Source organism: Piliocolobus tephrosceles, chromosome X, assembly GCF_002776525.5.
Source record: "Piliocolobus tephrosceles isolate RC106 chromosome X, ASM277652v3, whole genome shotgun sequence".
NCBI classification, from domain to species: domain Eukaryota; kingdom Metazoa; phylum Chordata; class Mammalia; order Primates; family Cercopithecidae; genus Piliocolobus; species Piliocolobus tephrosceles.
The window spans coordinates 56,590,955-56,605,232 of NC_045455.1; the positions used below are offsets into that span (position 1 = coordinate 56,590,955).

A 14,278-nucleotide genomic window follows, 5' to 3' on the forward strand; every position below is an offset into this window, starting at 1 on the left:
TATGAAAGTACTTAGAACAGTATCTGGCTTTAATAAGCACCCAATAAATGTTAGCTGGGACAGCAAATAAACTTAATTGGTGACACATCAGGAAAGACCAAAAATCAGAAAATAAGGTGCTTCCCTATTTATACATTCCCACTACCACCAACTCCCATTTTTAGCTAGGATCTTTACCTTGCTTTAGTTTTCTTGTTTATTTGTTTTTATTTGATTCTTAATGAAAACAGGGCAGGAAGAATGCTTTAATAAAAACTTCTTTATTGTCATATTATGAAAGTCACATTACAGAGAAAATTTAGATACATCAGAAAATCAAAATCATACTCTAATACTGTTTTTCACTTAAAATATAGTATATCTATAAACGTTCTCCATATAAAAATTTTCTCTACATCCTTTAATTTTTTCTATATTAAAAATGCTAAGAAATATTTAAAAAGAAAAAAATTACTCTTGAGCCTATCATTAGAAAAATGTGTACAAGAAAGTTCCACCTTCTGCTTATCCAATCCCACTTCCAGATACAGTAATTATTCACAGTTTCGCAGGTTACTCTCTTTTATATAATTCATACACATTCTTTTCTTTTTTTTTTTTTTTTTTTTTTGAAACCGAGTTTCACTCTTATTGCCCAGGCTGGAAGTGCAATGGTGCAATCTCTGCTCACGGCAACCTACGCCTCCCGGGTTCAAGTGATTCTCCTGCCTCAGCCTCCTGAGTGGCTGGGATTACAGTCACGTGCCACCATGCCTGGCCATTTTTTTGTATATTTAGTAGCGACAGGGTTTCTCCATGTTGGTCAGGCTGGTCTCGAACTCCTGACCTCAGGTGACCTGCCCGCCTCGGCCTCCCAAAGTGCTGGGATTATGGGCATAAGTCACCACGCCCAGCCCATACACTTTCTTTTTTAACAAAAAAAAGTAGACTCATGCTATATCTCATGGGCTACAATTCAGTTTTAAAATGAACAGTATCTCATGGGCATCTTTCCAGTTTAGTGACTACAGGTATCTCATTCATTTCAGTATTATATTTTTTTAAGAAAAGGCTGCTTTAAATATTTTTTACATAGTTACTATGTTAAGAGTAGGGTGTGAGTCTTGCTCAGCATTGTTTTCTCTAGTGCTTAGCTACGACAGAATCAGGCAAATAAGTGGCACTCAGTATATATTTGCTGAAAGAAAGACAGAATTACTGAAAACACTGGGAATGAAACAAGCCTCCAAGTTCAAAATTGCTACCTGTTTAACACCATTACCTGGGCTTAGCTAAGGCTGCAAGATTGAAATAGAAAACGTACTCCTTTACTTTTACTCCTTACTCCTTTACTTTTACTCCTTTAAGAGAAGTATGCATCAAAGCACATTAGGGTAGAATTAGATTGAGTTCAAATGATCACAGAAAAAGACTCCACAACACACAAAAAGTAAGCTTATAAAAGCCATCTCTGATTTTCACTAGAGAACACTGAGCTTGAGACCAAATAAACTGCTTCTCTAGTTTTACAGTAATGCACCTTTGACAAAGTCACAAAGGACTCCAGTTTCCTCATTTGTAAAATGTGAGTAATGATTCTTATCACAGGATTATGGCAATGATTCAATTTGAGAATAGATATAAAACTGCTTTCTCCTGGGTCCAAACAAAGTGTTTGGAATTAGACTGACTACTGGAATTAAATTCCAGTCCTACCACTGAGCAGCTGTGTGACCCTTGTAAAACTGGGATGATGCTACTTACCTCTTTCCTTCACTGATACTCATCATAGTTACTGAGCATTGACTGCTGGTGGCGTTGTCAACGCTCTCCTAGTCACTCTATATGAAAGCAGTAGGTAAGACACATTGTCCTCTATCCTGTGAAGCTTAGTTATAATGGGCAGAGGTAGACAACAAATAGGTAAAAAGAACAAATAATGTAGCTTAAAGCTGTAATAAAATCTATGAAAGAAATCGACTTATGAAAAAACTAGGAGTGGGGAGTACAGCAATGTAGAGGGAAAATGTCTCTGAAGAAATGGTGTTTACATGAGCCCTAATGAGAGGAAATGCAAAGAAAGTAGGGAAGAGTCGTCCAAGAGGAGAGAACAACACATACAAAGATCCTGGGCTAGAAACCTGCTTAAATTCTAAGTAAAGCCATAATCAACATTAATTATTAATTTCAAAGGAAAAATTATTGTATATTCCAATACATAAAGTTGATGTCCATTATGCTAAATAAAAACACCAGATCTCAGAAAAAAATGATCACAAGAATTAACATTAGTTTTAATTTGGCATGGTATTTTTCTTTCAATTATAATTTGTATAATTATTCAAATATATACAGTTGTTTTCCTGTTCTCATTAAAATCTTTATAGATATGACACATATTAAACTGAAGACTAAGCTCAAAATAAACATAGTTAAGATGCCCAGTGTTCAAAGAACTAACTTTTTGGTGTTTCAAAGCCCCTTTAAAAAAAAAAAAAAACAGAGAAAAGCCAATTTTTTAAAAGTTAGCATAAAGCATAAGACTACTGCTGTTATAAATGAACAAATAATGAGAATTCTGAGAAAAAGTGCCACACACATCAACAACACAACTGCAAAGATTCCCTGGTTTAGTCCCATCTACAATGCATGCAAAGCCCAAGCTAGTCCTTACAAATACAAATAAGAAAAAATTTTCCAGTTTAGTAAAATTTCTCACATAATTAAAAAATCAAATAAGCTTACCTCAGAGTACAGTTATAACATCCCTATTTCACAGATAAGGAAGCTGAAGAGGCTTGACAAGGTTATACAACGAGCACAGGGTAGAGCTGGGATTAACTGAGTAGATTCCAGACCCCAGTTTAAACCTCAACAAAGTTACCATTATACTACTAGCATTAAATCATTAATAACCATGAGTTATTTTCAGTATTTCATCATGAAACTCAGGTTAGGATTACTATAAAAACATTTTTCTGCCAGGGTTAAAGAAAGTACTAATGGACAAATTGATCCATTAAATGAAAATACATGTATCTGAGTAATTTAGCTACTTGGGTAAAGTCAGATGTGGTTCTCTTGTTGATAAACAGGTATTTATATATGAGGCACTAGACTTGTGGGTCAAAAACCATTTAGAAATAACAATCTTATGTTATTTTTGCTTTAATTCAAATATTAATATACAAGCTTATTTCCTTATCTGTCAAATGGAAATAATATATATTTTGTATTTGCAGATGATAAAATGAATTAATAGTATGCAAAGCATCTAGCATAGTCCCTGGCACATAGCAGATGCTCAATAAGTGACACTTATTATTTTATCTTATGGTTAATAAATATGTAAGTGAACGGACAATTAAATGAGGAGGAAGAAAATAACAGCAAAAATGAAAAAGAGGCTCATGTGTTCTAGTATTCTAAGAAAAGCTATATCCATCTTCTACAGATCCAAGTACCAAAAAGTAATATTACCATATGCAAAGAAATTAAATTAATTTAAAACAATGTAGATTTAATATGAAAACCCTACAACAGAGGAAACTTCTTCAGTTTACTAATGCTCAATTATATTAGATAAAACGTCTAATATTTCAAAAATTCAGAGCAGAGTATATTAGGATCATTCAAATTTAGAAATGCCCCTAATAATATTCTAATAAAACTGCGGGCTAAAAGGAACCTACACAGGCTCTTTTCATGGTATTTTACAGAGACTAGTTCTGAAAAATTAGGTCCTTTGGGTTTGGCTCTTAGTAAAGTCTGGAGATGTTTGTAGCTTAGTGCTGGATACATTATTAGTCTAAGAAAACATCCATGTATATAATGCACTAAGCATAATTTAAGGTTCATAAAAGATGAAGCCTAGAACTCACACATACCTAGGCAATTAAATATGACATTGAAATTATTAACTACTTTTTTACATGTATTTACAAAGTTAAAATACTATAATGACTTAAAAAGCAACACACCAATGGCAGGACAAGGTTTTTTCACTCACCAGTGTTTTTTTCTAAATCACAATTCTACGTGAGGCCAATTTTTAGGGATTTTTCCCCAATACTACAATTACGTAACAAACCATTACTCAAACTTAGTGGCATAAAAGAACATTCACTTTATTATGCTCACAGATCCTGTGGGCCAGGAATTCAGAAAAGGCACAGTGGAGACAGTGTGTCCCTCTTGGATGTGGAGCCTCCAGTGTTAAGATGCACAGCTTGAGAGGGGCTCAACAGCCAGCACCAGAATTACCTAAAGATTCACGTACCACACAGGTCCAGGGCCAGGGCTGGGAGCATTTAAAGACTAGGACTGAGGACTGGAGACAGCCTCTCCATGAAGCTTGGGCGCCTCACTGCATGGCTGTCTCAGAGGAGGCAGCAGTGTAGTATATTTTCACTTCCCACCTGGTACTGTGCCTACCATCTTAAACTACCTGCCTGGCCTTGTTACTCTGACAAAAAGTGTCATGCTGTCAGAATGCAGGTAAATCCAGAGACTGCAATGTCCTAACAACATAAACCAGAACATTTCAAACTCACTGTAGTGAAAGACCAGGGTTTTTGTTTTAGCTGCTGGTTCTGGTTTTAATTTCCAATCTGCCGCTGACTGTTACTTTTGTAAAATGCAGTAACAAATGTTTAGGTACAATCAAATTGCTAAAGGGGTTTCTAAACGCTCTCAATTTCAGCACTTAATCTGTACTTGTTTGTTGACTAGATACTAAGTGGCTCTGGCACAGACTATTAACTATTAAAGGTAACAAGTTGTCCACAAATAGAATTGGAAATAATTAATTCAAGTTAAGCTTAAAGTACTATCTAGAAATTTGGGTACATTTGTACTTCAAAAAGAATGGAATGGTAAAAAGGAATCAGCTTTACAGGAAGAAAGAGTCAAGGGCTGGGAAGCCCATAGAGATGGCTAGGAATAAAAAGAAAGTGATAGGCTGTGGGTAGATAGCTATACATTTCTTCTGCTTTTGGCTGTGCTGGCAGTTGATGACTTTACTCACATAGCAACCATTTATCCCTGGTTTCCAAACAGGCACACTACCATAGATTTCCATCAATATGCAGTAATGCTGTTTGATGCAATAAGATATAAATATACATTATAGTCAATATATAGATGATTCTTGAGGAAATCCCTAACAATAACTTCTAGCCTAATATATACATATTTTCTCTATTATCATTATATTACATTCCCTTTGTGAGGTCCCTGTTCTTCAGTCTTCAAAGTTCAAGCAGTAAATCTACAAGGCAAACTATCCAAAGTGACCTGAAACTTGAATTAAAAAAAAAAAAAAAGGCAAAAACAAAGCCAAAAAGACACCTTCCGTGAACTATCAAAGACCTGCAACTTGATGTGAAGTACATATCAACCATTAATGTTATCCTTATATCTGCTAATATCTAAACAGATTCTTTACATCTATATCCTGTTAACCAATATAAATACTAATTTTCACAAAATCCACAGAAAATAAGAGTAATGGAACACCATAAAAACAATATATATAGTGTAGTCTGAATTTTATCCTGCCAATGAGAAGAGTCAATGGAGCATTTTAAGCCAGCAGGCAGTGTGATCAAGTTTGTGCTTTGAAAGGTCACTGATCACAATATGGAGAATGGGATGATAAGGTTCTGCAAAAAATGGTGAAAGTCTGATGAAAGCTTTGATGAAGGCCTGAAGTAGGGCAATGAAGGTGGAGATGATACATGATGAGTGGAGGATGCTGTTGCATCTGCTGCTGTTGCTGATGCCAAGCACTGTGCTTAGCACTTCATATACATTATCTAATTTGATCTTCCCAATGATCCTGTAGCCCTACAATAGGTGCTGTCACTACTTCTCCATTTCCTGATGAGAAAATTAAGGTTAATAGTTCTATATCTCACCCAAAGACATACAACTAGTATTCAAGAGCTGTAAGTTTAGTGGTGGAATTAGTTGTATGTATCTGCTCCAGTATCCTGTCCTTTTCATTTGGTAACAGAAAACAATGTAATCCAACCTCACTTTGTTCAGAATATTAATAAAAATGTCAACTAGAATTATGTTTTATTCCAATTTAAAGATATAACAAAAAGTCAATGCTGAGAAAAATTTCTAAGAAAAGTAAATGTGATAATCAATTATTTCTAATGAAACTTTTAAAAATTAGAATATATATATTTTTTCCAACCAGCCTGACAACATACTGTCCAGAATCTGATATCATGATATAACAAGTCCATCCAAGCCAAGGCTTACTCCACTAAATTCTGACTTCTAGGGGTACTAAAACTAAACAAAATACTCAGACAGCTTATGCATCAGCAACATAGAAACAAGAAAGATTTGTTTATGCAACTGTATTAGAAAAACAAACCTTTTAAACCCTAAATATATGCATACCACTGAATCACAATTACTGCTTGGTAATGTCAATTTGAGTCTATAACAGACTCAAATAATGATGCTGCTAATATGAACATAAATAAGATCTTAACTCTCTTCATTAGCTGTCTATAACGCATGTAACCATTAAATATTAAGATGTTATCCTGAAACACTGTCTAGATTTGTTTTAGAAAAATATCCAACATTTTCTCCCATCCATGAAGAGTTAATTTTAGAACAAGAGATTTACAGAAAATAACCAAATTTTCCACCAAAGTGGAGATTCAACTTAATAAAAGTAAAAATTTACTCTGGGCTTTAACTCCAATTAAAATTACATGCTATCTTAAAATGAGCTCAAAAACAATTCAGTAGCTTGCCTCAACTGTTTGTTTGTTTGTTTGTTCGTTCGTTCTACAATATACCCCAGCTCACCTAAGAATACTGGCACTTAGTAGTGTGAGAAGGTCAACAAGAGAAAGTAACACAACGATCCCTGCTAAAGATACCTGAGGGCAACCAACACACAGCTTTCCCATCAATCCTGTTATCTTCATCATACCCATGAAGACACAGCCAAGAGAATATAAGAAAGAGCTACAAGCACTATAATCTTCCATATATATATATATGCATGTGTGTGTGTGTGTGTATCACTTTATTGTCTAGCTATTGGTACTTATGTGTGTTATCATGAATCTCTTCTGTGTGATGCCAACATCATCAAAGAGAGTTTAGGGTCAGAAAAGCTGCTAGTAATGGTGCAATCAGGTCCCAGTAAGGTAAACCTTTAAAACAATCAAATAGCAAACCAAACAGTGTTTTCAAGTATGTCTGATTATTTACTAGCCATTCAAAACAACTGGTAGGTCTTATTTTGGCAATAAAACTTTGAAATAAAAGACTAAATATTATTACAGGTTACAAATATACCAGATCAAATCTGATTATTGTTTTCAAAATAACTTCTGCTAAGCACTTACACTTTGTTCAGTGTTGCTTTGTTTTACATTAAGTAAATGATGAAATCCTTTGAAAGTAAGCATTCCTATATTCCTTTAGTTTATGATTTCTTCTGTCTCACACACTGGACAGTGAGCATCTTTGGGACAAGAGCTACAAAATCAGTCTACTTCCCTGAGTTTTCTGAATGAGGTATTTTAAATACTAAATAAAATACAGCATTTATTGAATGAATAATTCCCCACAACACATACAACTATCGCCTGTTTTCAATCTCAATCCCATCTTACCCTATTTTCCATTTTGCAGACAGGAAATTTTTTCTTAAAGCACCAAAATAAACCTCATGGCTCTTATGCCAAAAACCCTGTAATGCCTTTGTATCACATTTGGACAGAACTAAAACTCCTTAGGACAAAATCCTTGAATCTGGCTCTAGCCTACCAATTCCAATTCTCTCCTCACAGCACTGCCTCTACCATATATTCCCAGGCACAGGAAACTGGTGCTCTGATGCCTCCACGCCTGTATACATAGTGCTCCCTCTACTTGGATTGCCCCAACACTTCTCCTCAGTCTTGGCTAGATGCCATCTCCCCTAAGAAGCCTTCTGCTCATTTCCTGAATCAGTCAGTGTGCCCTCCCCACACAGTACATCTAGGAGAGATTAAAAATTTTGCTTCCTGGATGTAGTGTGATGGGTCCCCAACAAGGTTACTAAACCTTGAAGGCAAGACTGTGAGTCAAGGTCATGGTGCTCATCCAAGGAGCAGGTGTCCCTGAGAACCCAAACATAAATTTTCCAAACTTATATGATGTGTTTTCCCTTTAAAACTGAATGCCTTTAACAGCAACTAGGTCACATCTTGAATGCTTTGCTGCTTAGAAATTTCTTCTGCCAGATACCCTAAATCAACTCTCTCAAGTTTAAAGTTCCACAAATCACTAGAGCAGGGGCAAAATGTTGCTGGTCTCTTTGCTAAAATCTAACAAGGGTCACCTTTGTACCAGTTCCCAACAAATTCCTCATCTCCATCTGAGATCACCTCAGCCTGGATTTCATTGTCCCTATTATTATCAGCATTTTGTTCAAAGCCATTCAATAAGTCTCTAGGGAGTTCCAAACTTTCCCCCATTTTCCTGTCTTCTTCTAAGCCCTCCAAACCATTCCAACCTCTGCCTGTTACCCAGTTTCAAAGTCACTTCCACATTTTTGGGTTATCTTTTCTGCAGTGCCCTACTCTACTGATACCTATTTACTATATTAGTTCATTTTCATGCTGCTGATAAAGACATACCTGAGACTGGGTAATTTATACAGGAAAAAGGGTTTATTGGACTTAACAGTTCCATGTGACTGGGGAAGCCCACAATCATGGCAGAAGGCAAGGAGAAGCAAGTCACATCTTACGTGGATGGCAGCAGGCAAAGGGAGAGCTTGTTCAGGGAAATTCCACTTTATAAAGCCATCAGATCTCATGAGACTTACACTATCACAAGAACATCTTGGGAAAGACCTGCCCTCATGATTCAATAACCTCCCACTAGGTCCCTCCCACAGCATGTAGGAATTCAAGATGAGATTTGGGTAGGGACACAGCCAAACCATATCAACTTCTATAGTCTCCTAAATCGTGAGGTTATGGGAAAATATGACATAAAAGTCTGGAAAATTTGCAGACTGGCAATGTGATAGAAAAGAAAATCCCATTTTCTGATAAATCCACGTCAGCTGCAGAAATATGCATAAGTAACAAGGAGCTGAATGTTAATCCCTAAGATAATGGGGGAAATGTCTTCCACGTCAGAGGTCTTCATGGAGCCCCTCCCATCACAAGCCAGGAGGCTTCGGAGGAAAAAATGGTTTCAGGGGCTGGGCCCAGGGTCCCCATAATGTGTGCAGCCTAGGGACTTGGTGCCCTGCATCCCAGCCTCTCTAGCCATTGCTGAAAGAGACCAACGTAGAGCTTGGGCTGTGGCTGCAGATGGTGCATGCCTCAAATCTTGGCAGCTTCCACATGATGTTGAGCCTATGAGTGCACAGAAGTTAAGAATTGGGGATTGGGAACCTCCAACCAGATTTCAGAGGATATATGAAAACACCTGAATGCCCAAGCAGAAGTTTGCTGCAGGGGCAGGCCCCTCATAGAGAACCTCTGCTAGGGCAATGCAGAAGGGAAATGTGGAATCAGAGTCCCCACACAGAGTTCGCTACTGGGGCACCCCCTAGTGGAGTTGTAAGAAGAGGGCTACCATCTTCCAGACCCTAGAATGGTAGATCCACCAAAAGCTTGTACCATTCACCTGGAAAAGCCACAAACACCCCTCACCAGCCTGTTAAAGCAGCTGGGAGGGAGGCCGTACCCTGCAAAGTCACAGAGGTGGAGTTGCCCAAGACCATGGGAGCTCTCCTCTTTCATCAGTGTAACCTAGATGTGAGACATGGAGTCAAAGGAGATCATTTTGGAGCTTTTAAGATTTGACTAACATGCTGGATTTCAGACTTGCATGGAGCCTGTAGCCCCTTTGTTTTGGCCAATTTCTCCCATTTGGAATGGCTGTATTTACCCAATGCCTGTACCTCCATTGTATCTAGGAAGTAACTAACTTGCTTTTGATTTTTCAGGCTCTTAGGCAGAAGAGATTTGCCTTAACTCAGATGAGACTGGACTGTGGACTTTTAAGTTAATGCTGAAATGAGTTAAGACTTTGGGTGACTATTGCGAAGGCATGATTGGTTTTGAAATGTGAGGACATGATATTTGGGAGGGGCCAGGAGTAGAATGATGTTTTGGTTGTGTCTCCACCCAAATCTCATCTTGAATTCCAGCAAGTTGTGGGAGGGACCCAGTGGGAGGTAATTAAATCATGGAGGTAGGTCTTTCCTGTGCTGTGTTCATGACAGTGAATAAGTCTCATGAGATCTGATGGCTTTATAAAGTAGAGTTTCTCTGAACAAGCTCTCTCTTTGCCTGCTGCCATCTACGTAAGATGTGACTTGCTCCTCCTTGCCTTCCACAATGATTGTGAGGCTTCCCCAGCCACGTGGAATTGTATATCCAATACACCCTTTTTCCTGTATAAATTACCCAGTCTCGGTTATGTCTTTATCAGCAGCTTGAAAACAAACTAATACAGGAGTCAAAAGCAAATGTAAGGGGACAGGAGGATGAAAGGAAATCAAAAGAGTTCTCAGTGGGACAGTATGAAGAGAGGTTGGGACAAAAATACTCATTAAGTCAGAGTCAGGAAAAAGAAAGATCTGAAGCAGCAGCAGAGACTCTCTTGCTGGCTTTGCAGAAGCAAACAATATGTAAATTGCCTATGGGGTGGCCCATGTGGCAACAATCTGAAGGCAGCTTTTAGGAGATAAAGCAGTCTTCAGGCAACACGAAGGAAAAAACAGGACCTCAGTCCTGCATTCACAAGGAAATGAAATTCTGTAAGAACTGGTGAGCCTGTAAGAGGACCTCAAGTCTCTGATAAGATCACCGCTCCAACCAAAATCTTAACATCAGCATCTGAGACTTTAAACAGAGGCCCCAGTAAAGCTGTGCCTAGACTCCTGACACAAAGAAACTATAAGGTAATAAAGTTGCATTGTTTTAAGCCACTAACTTTGTGGGAATTTGTTACACAGCAACAGAAAACTAATACATCATGTTTACAAATCTTGCCCACATCAAACTTTGTTTTCTCAAATGCTACACTGCCTTTTCTATATAATCTAGCAAACACGCTTCAATTTTTATGAAATCTGAACATTTCATATTTGTTACAAAAGCATTTTATCTATGAGCTTATTTGGCTAGATTCAAAATATATCTGAATGAAAAACTGAATTTAAAAGCATATATCCTTAACTTTTTGGATCATATTTTGAAAACTTATCATTTTAGAAAATATTTACTATATTATGTGCTTAGAAAAAGGCTGCATATTACCATACTTAGTTCTCTTTTCAATATGTCAATCACTAAAGTATATAAAAAAAATCACATTGTGAAAGCCTTTTCACTCACTGTGTGAACATTTTCAAACTATGTAATATGGGGTGAAAGAAGAGATATACCAATTTCACAATCAAAATATTATATAAGATTATATAATAAATTTTCCAAAACAACAATCTGTTTACATAGTTATATCTGTCATCTAGATACGAGCAAATTAGGGAAAAGTAGTTTGGTGAGATTACTAATCCCAGTCAGGGGGCAAAATAAGCTGCCATTATGTTTTCAGAATATAACAACATTTTCTTCTATGCTTTTGTCAAACAGGAATTTGTAATTAAGTAAATTTATAAATAAATAATCAGGATATATGTTCATATTATAGTTGCTTTATTATACAGTTCTAAATAAAGTTTGGTCTTTTATAAAGAATACACTAAAAAAAACAACAAAAAAAAAAAACAGAAAGAAAGAAAAAAAGAAAAAGAATCGACTTTAAATTAGCCTACCTTCCACATTCAAAGTTCCCATTTTAGATTCTAAGAAATCAAATAATGTGCTTGGTGCTGATGGTCTTGCATTTCCCAGGTCCTCTTCATCTTCAGATCTTATTCGTCCCCTGCCTTTTCCTCTACCTTTAGATATAAAAGCAAGAAATATGTACTATATATGCAAAAACAAAAAGAAAATATATACTAACATATAACCAAAAATTTTAAATAGGGATTTTAATTTCTTTTAATATTTTTTGTATAGTCTACATCTTTTAAGTAATTTTTAAAAGTTTTTAAAGTAATTATATTAAGCAGCACACTTAATCCTCTAAATAAATCATCTATTCAGAATTCTGAATTTGTTTATATAAACTATCTTGGAAAAATTATAATTTATTCTTCAACCACAGACATTTTAAAAATAATATAGGACTGGGACTTGAAAAACCACATAATAAACTTGATCATGCAATGATTAAAGAATAACATCAAGGCCGGGCGCAGTGGCTCACGCCTGTAATCCCAACACTTTGGGAGGCTGAGATGGGCGGATCATGAGGTCAGGAGATGGAGACCATCCTGGCGAACATGGTGAAACCCCATCTCTACTAAAAATACAAAAAAATTAGCCAGGTGTGGTGGCAGGCGCCTGTCGTCCCAGCTACTCGGGAGGCTGAGGCAGGAGAATGGCGTGAACCCAGGAGGCAGAGCTTGCAGTGAGCCAAGATCGTGCCACTACACTCCAGTCTGGGTGACAGAGCGAGACTCCATCTCAAAAATAATAATAATACCACCAAGTAAATGTAATATTTTTGTTAATTTTTAAAAGCTTAGTCATTTACTCAGGTGGCAGAGTTCTAGAAATAACAGAACCAGTCACATATTTTCTCTATTATTCGTAACAACTTTGTTAAATAAGTCATTGTTAGACCCACTTTGTTTTTGTTTTGTTGTTGTTGTTAGACCCATTTTGTACAAAGATGAAGACAATGAGACTGAGACTACAAATGTCTCTGTGGTTCCCAAACTGGTGTTCCTTCCACTTACCATAACGTTAAATAAAATTACAGCCCTCACAGCTAACAGACTCTGTCAATAACAAATATTCATCTAAAAAGCAAACAATACTATCTGGCACACTGTTTAATAAATTATACCTCTCAGAGGAGGACCCATAACAGGTTTCTGTTTATTGCTTGTGAGAAGTACGTTCAATGCTGCTTCTAAGTTGTTGCTATTATCCATAAGAGCTTGTCTGGATGCTTCCTTACTAAAGCCCATTTCTGTTATGTGCTTCAGAGCTTTCTCATCAACCTGGAAGGAATAAAGAGAAAAGCTGGTTGGCAGCCCACACATAAGGCAAGGCATAAACTTTTAACTATTTACCGTCTTAACTAAAAATTACATCTCATACTTATGTAAAAATGTCATTCTAATACAACAGTCTCTTGCTGATTTTTTACAAGAGGCAAGGAAGAATCTGTATGATATGTGGGGTTGTGCCTTGAGTATTCTCTGACCTCACAAGTAACACTGCAAAAGCAACGCACAAAAAATAAATTTTATGGTATGTTAGAGTATGGCCTTTGAAAATAATATAGACAGTGAGGAGAAAACTACCTAATGAAACTTTTCCATGGTAAAAAATGGAAAATTTTTGATACTTCTCCATACTAGAAGGGAAATGTAATTCATACAGCACCTCTCCAAAAATGTAAAGTATTGAAGCTAACAAAATGATACCCCCAGTAGCTTTTTTTTTTAAACTATTACTTGAGTATTCTATATTCATTAGCAATACTATCTATGATGCCTTTGACAGCTATACCCCAACAGGAAAGTCTACTTTACAAATGCCAGAATCCAAATCTCTTTCAAAAATCTAGACCTGAATAGAATTCAAGAACCACTTAAGGAGTATAAACATATCCTACGAAGAAATTTCTTCAGCTAACCCCAGCTGAGAAAAACATAATTTTATACATGTAATAGTTAATAAGTTCATACATTGTTTTCCTGATTTCTTTAGTTCTTTGTCAATGATTTCTCTCAGACCTTTGAGCATATATAAGACAGTTCATTTAAAGTCTTTGTCTAGTTAAGTCCAATGCATGAGCTATTTGAGGTACGGTTTCTATGGATTTCTCTTTTTCTTGTGAATGGGCTAAACTTTCCTGCTTCTTTGTAGGCTTTGTAATTTTTTGTTAGGAACTGGACATTTTGAATCCTGTAATTAGGTAACTGAAAGTCAGATTGTGCCTCCTCCCCAAGGATCACTACTGTTACTTGATGAAGGTTACAGTCATCAGTTTGCTTAGTGACTTTTCTGAACTTTTTTCACAAGAAATATATTCCTTCTGATGTGTGTCCACTGAAGTCTCTGTTCCATCATCTCCATGGTCAGCCAGTGACCAGCCTCTTTCTTCATCATTTACTTACCCTGGATGCTACAAGTGTTTGACTAGGATCCAGAGTTCTAAAATGGTT

The 14,278-nt window shown here is 36.5% G+C and overlaps 1 protein-coding gene across 2 annotated transcripts in view; it reads right to left on the reverse strand.

Annotated features, from left to right (window-relative positions):
• The window catches only part of TDRD3 (tudor domain containing 3), a 189,963-nt gene that overhangs the window by 50,536 nt on the left and 125,149 nt on the right, over window positions 1-14,278 (reverse strand). For both annotated transcript variants that reach the window (XM_023196216.2, XM_023196217.2), the window contains exons 9-10: window positions 12,949-13,105; window positions 11,807-11,932 (exon numbers count right to left, since the gene is read on the reverse strand). In XM_023196216.2, coding sequence (XP_023051984.1) covers window positions 11,807-11,932; window positions 12,949-13,105 — 283 coding nt within the window. The remainder of the gene's footprint in view (window positions 1-11,806; window positions 11,933-12,948; window positions 13,106-14,278) is intronic.